The sequence below is a fragment of the Crocuta crocuta genome, unplaced genomic scaffold, assembly GCF_008692635.1.
Source record: "Crocuta crocuta isolate KB4526 unplaced genomic scaffold, BGI_CrCroc_1.0 scaffold394, whole genome shotgun sequence".
NCBI classification, from domain to species: domain Eukaryota; kingdom Metazoa; phylum Chordata; class Mammalia; order Carnivora; family Hyaenidae; genus Crocuta; species Crocuta crocuta.
In genome coordinates, this window is record NW_027531920.1 from 680,798 (window position 1) to 685,766 (window position 4,969).

General features: G+C 35.2%; 1 protein-coding gene across 1 annotated transcript in view; it reads right to left on the reverse strand.

Annotated features, from left to right (window-relative positions):
• The window catches only part of TEX11 (testis expressed 11), a gene marked incomplete at its 5' end in the record, with an annotated part of 187,803 nt that overhangs the window by 40,164 nt on the left and 142,670 nt on the right, over positions 1-4,969 (reverse strand). The window contains one exon of the mRNA XM_077774971.1: positions 3,865-3,937. Within this exon, the coding sequence (XP_077631097.1) occupies positions 3,865-3,937 (73 nt within the window). The remainder of the gene's footprint in view (positions 1-3,864; positions 3,938-4,969) is intronic.

Genomic DNA, 4,969 nt, shown 5'->3' on the forward strand with positions numbered 1-4,969 from the left:
GAAGGAGAGATTCTTTGCCTTCCTTATATTAAAGTTTTACAAGTAAAAAACTACTAACATAAAATTTTTGGAAATTGTACACCTTCTGAGCAGTTCCTAGAGAGGACTATCTTGAGTAAATCCTCAAGAGAAAACTAATTGTAAGTCTTACCAGTTTTTTTCAATAACTGACAGATTATCAAGATAGAGGCTCAACAAGGAAATATAGAATGCGAAACAGTATAAACCAAGTAGGCCTAACAGGCATATAGAAAATACTCCACCTAACAAAAGCACAATATACATTCTTCTCAAGTGCTCATGGAATATTCTCCAGTATAGACTATATATCTGGCTACAAAACAAGTTTCAATAAATTTAATAAGACTAAAATAATACAAAGTATATTTATATTCTCTGACCACAATAAAATGATGCTAGACATCTGTAACAGAGAGAAAAGTGGAAAATTCACAAATATATGAAAATTAAATAGCATAATCTTAAATAATCAGTGGGTCAGAGAAGAAAATCAGGGGCACCTAGGTGGCTCAGTTGGTTAAATGTCTGACTCTTGGTTTCGGCTCAGGTCATGATCTCATGGTTCATGAGTTCAAGCCCTGCATCAGGCTCTGCACTGTCAGTGCACAGCCAGCTTGGAATTGTTTCTCTCTCTCTCTCGGTCTCTCAAAATAAATAAATAAACTTAAAAAACTCTCATGATGTAGTTACGTACTGTACCCCAACAGAGAATTTTACCTTCCTTCCATTCTGATATTATTGGTTATCTTACTAAATTAACCACAGACATTAAATCTCTGTAATGTACCCACAGTTTTTGTTTTACTCTGATGTTTGCCTGAAGACTCTATTGTAAGTGACAGGCAAGAGTTTGTATATTTAACAAAGTACGACAGTCTCAGAGCCTCACAGGAAAGGACTATACCAAGTACTTCAAACTGCTGACTTGTCAGAATAGACTCTAGATTACAAGTTTCTGAGTTGACACTGCATAGATAACTTTGAGACCATAGCAGTGCCTCATGAAGTAATGAGGATTTCCAGGTTTTTTTCTAGTTTAAAAGCATACAGTTTTATGAGAGCAGACGGCTGGCCCAAGATCTAGCAGAACATCAATTACGTAGGACTGATTACATTGATGGGGGAAATTTTATTGTGGTTATGTATTTGGAATATTGTTGATATTGTTTTAATGTTCTATTTTCTGAATACAGGAGAAACTCTTTTCTTCATAAATTATTTGTAGCTCAAATAATTTACTAACTGAAAACAATTTAGTAGACACTACTTCTGTAAACTAAATTAAAATATTTTAAAATAATATGGTTCTCATTCACCTCCTCCCTATCTTACCTCTCCTTACTAAGTCTCCCTACTTTTCATGGCAGTATAGTTATCTGCATTGGTTGTATAAGAATCTGTCCTTTTTTAAACTTCTAAATAATAGTTTATTAGTTTAAGTTTTTACATTTTTTATCATGGTTACAGAGACTTGACAATGGGTTATCATTAAGCTTGAATACTCTAGATTTTTATACAACAGAACTGAAAAACAAATACCATATGATTTCACTCATACGTGGACCTTAAGAAACAAAACAAACAAGAAAAGGGAAAAAATAAGAGATAAAGCCAGAAACAGACTCTTAACTATAGAGAAGAATCTGATAGTTACGAGAGGGGAGGGCGGTGGAGGGATGGGTTAAACAGGTGATGGGGATTAAGGAGGGAACTTGTACTGATGAGCACAGAGAGATGCATGGGATTGTTGAATTACTATATTGTACATCTGAAACTAGTGTATCAGTGTATGTTAATTAACTAGGATTACATACCACAGCATTAAAACCTAATAATCAATTCTGTTGTTTGTTTGTTTATTTATTTATTTAAGTTTATTTATTTTTTGAGAGAGAGACAGAGTGTGAGCAGAGGAAGGGCAGAGAGAGGGGGAGACACAGAATCCAAGCATGCTCCAGGCTCTGAGCTGTAAGCACAGAGCCTGATGTGGGGCTCAAACCCATGAACCGTGAGATCATGACCTGAGCTGAAATCAAGAGCTGAACAATCAACTGACTCACCCACCCGGGTGCCTTGAGTATGTTTAGTTTTGTAAGAAAGTACCAAACTGTCTTCCAAGTGTCTATATACCATTTTGTATTCCTGTAGCAATGAATAGGAGTTTCCTGTTGCTCCACATTTGGTGTTGTCAGTGTTTTAGATTTTTGTGATTCTAATAGGTATGCAGTAGTATCTCATTATTGTTTTTTCAATTCCATAATGACATATAGATAGATAGAGATACAGATACAGAAGTAGAAATATATAGGTATATATGTAGTCCAGGTATGTTCCTAGAAAGAAGAAACTGATTTTCTCAGTTGGCATGGACATGCTGACAGCATTCTGACATACTTCTTAAATAAAAGTCGTTGAAACTATGAATTTTTCTCTGAGAACTGCTTTAGCACTTTAGATTCTGTTATAAAGTATTTTCTTGAAAATACTTGATTTTCTAAGTATTTTGCAGTTTCTGTCTTTTAAAATGTCCCAAGTAGTCCAGGGTTCCATTTCTAAGAGTTCTGTTTCTTGATTCCATCAATTACTTGTTTTACTTCTATATCTTGGAATTTATTCAGGTTTTCCTTGTGATCAATTTTGTAAATGTTCAAAGATTAATTTTCTATTTTCAGGTTATAGTGTATGTATGTATGTGTATATACATATGTATTTTATTTTTGAGACAGAGACAGAGCACAAGCCCGGAAGGGGCAGAGAGAGAGGGAAGGAAACACAGAATCTGAAGCAGGCTCCAGGCTCTGAACTGTCAGCACTGAGCCTGACATGGGGCTCAAACCCATGAACTGTGAGATTATGAACTGAGCTGAAGTTGGATGCTCAATTGACTGAGCCACCCAGGTGCCCCTATAGTGTATATTTCTTATAAATCTTCTATAAAGGTTACTCAGGTATTCTCTATCCTTCCTTTTTGTTGTTTTTATTCTTTTAAATGCCTATCAAAGACTGAGGTAAATTAATTCTATATGTTTATGTTCTTCCTTATAACTCTTAAGAGCTCAATACCAAAATCCATCAAAGATATCACATACACACACAAAAAGAAAATAACAGACCAATGATTTCTAAATATTAGGAAACCAAATTCATCAACATTTATAATAATATACAAAGAGTTTATTCCAGAAATGCAATGATGACTTAATTTTAGAAATCTATTATTTTAATTCAAATATATTAATACTTCAAAAGAGAAAAATCATATGGTTATCTCTATAGAAGCTGAAAATACATGTAATTCAATTCAATATTGATTTTTTAAAAGTCTAAGTAAAAGAGGAACTGACAGACAAAATATATAAATGTCTATTTAAACCTAAAAACCACTACCATCTTTAATAAAGAAACAGTAGCAAGTTACTATATAATTTTAAAAGGTTTATGACTATTTTGATTATTTCATAACAAAATGTTAATAGTGTCTGATATGATTATCATTTGGAAGTCTCTGTAGCATACATTCACTCAGAATCAGAGCTTGATTAAATTAGACACAAAGATCTAGTGACCTAAGGGCAATAATGTCATATTGAACAATAATGATCCTATTTTTATACTCAATACTATGCTTCCATAAAAAGCAAAGTAAAAAATATTCTAACTCCAAGCAGTGTGTCACACAGTCAAACTACATATAGACAGTAGGGAAAAATTAGTCCTCAAAGAATCATTTGACTGGTTATCAAACACTGAAGTGGCACAAATTTCTGGTAATAAAGACTGGGTTATTTAGACTTGAAATGCCTTTCATAACTGTGTTACCAAAACTCCCAGTTCCCACTGTACCTGTTTCTTTCAGGATATTCCAGATGGTTTTGCATGTATAGATCTGCTCAAGTGCACGAGTCAGTAGCTGGGTCTATTTGGCAACAATGAAACAAGAAAATTAGTCTCAACCAAACAAAACTTTGAGCAAGTTAAAACAATATATTCAGTAAAAACAGTTAAAATACAATGATAGAAAAATGATAGCTGAAACTGGACATTTCATAATTTATATAAAAATATTAAACTCCATTTATAGTTTTCTTAATGCCCAGGAAATGAAGATTAACTAGAAAATCATGAGCACTACCAATTTGTTTAATAATCTAGGAAAAAAAGAGGAGCACTTCCAGAATGGTAGTATGAGGAGTTCCATGGACCCTCTCCCTAGCGAAACTACCATTAACTGGTGAATTATAAAACACTATCATGTAAACTCTCAAGAAACTGTCCAAAGGGCAAACAGAAAACAGACAAACCTCTATTTATGGAAATCTACTAAGTATCAATANAAACACTATCATGTAAACTCTCAAGAAACTGTCCAAAGGGCAAACAGAAAACAGACAAACCTCTATTTATGGAAATTTATTAAGTATCAGTAAGAACAGGAAGCACGTGTGATAGCTGAACCATGATTTGCTCACCAATGACCCCCAGCTCAATGTGAGTGCTACTTTAGATGGGTATGGCTAAGAAGGTGGGGCTCCCTATACTCTCAGCTTCCAGGTTAGGGATTTCCAGAAGGGCATCCTGCCAGCACTTCTCCTCCTCCCCCAGGTCTGTACTGCAGAAGCTCTATTATAAAAAAGCACAAACGAGAGGCCTGGAGCTCTCTTCTTCTACCCAGTCCTTACAACCAGGCATGGAAAACTATGATTATTGGGTCTCAATTTCCCTCACTTCAGCTTGCTTATAGGACAGGGTTTCCACGCTGGGAGAAGCAAGCTCAGAATGCCAGGTACTGTGACTCCTGACCAGCCCCTTACTCATAGAGCTGCACTGTCACTCCCAATAGGAATGTGCCACTGTCCTCACCTCCAGCTCTAAAACAGTGGTACAAAATTTCTTCTCAGGAGGAGGAGGAGGAGGAGGAGGAGGAGGCAGTCATTAGAAGAGAAGGCTG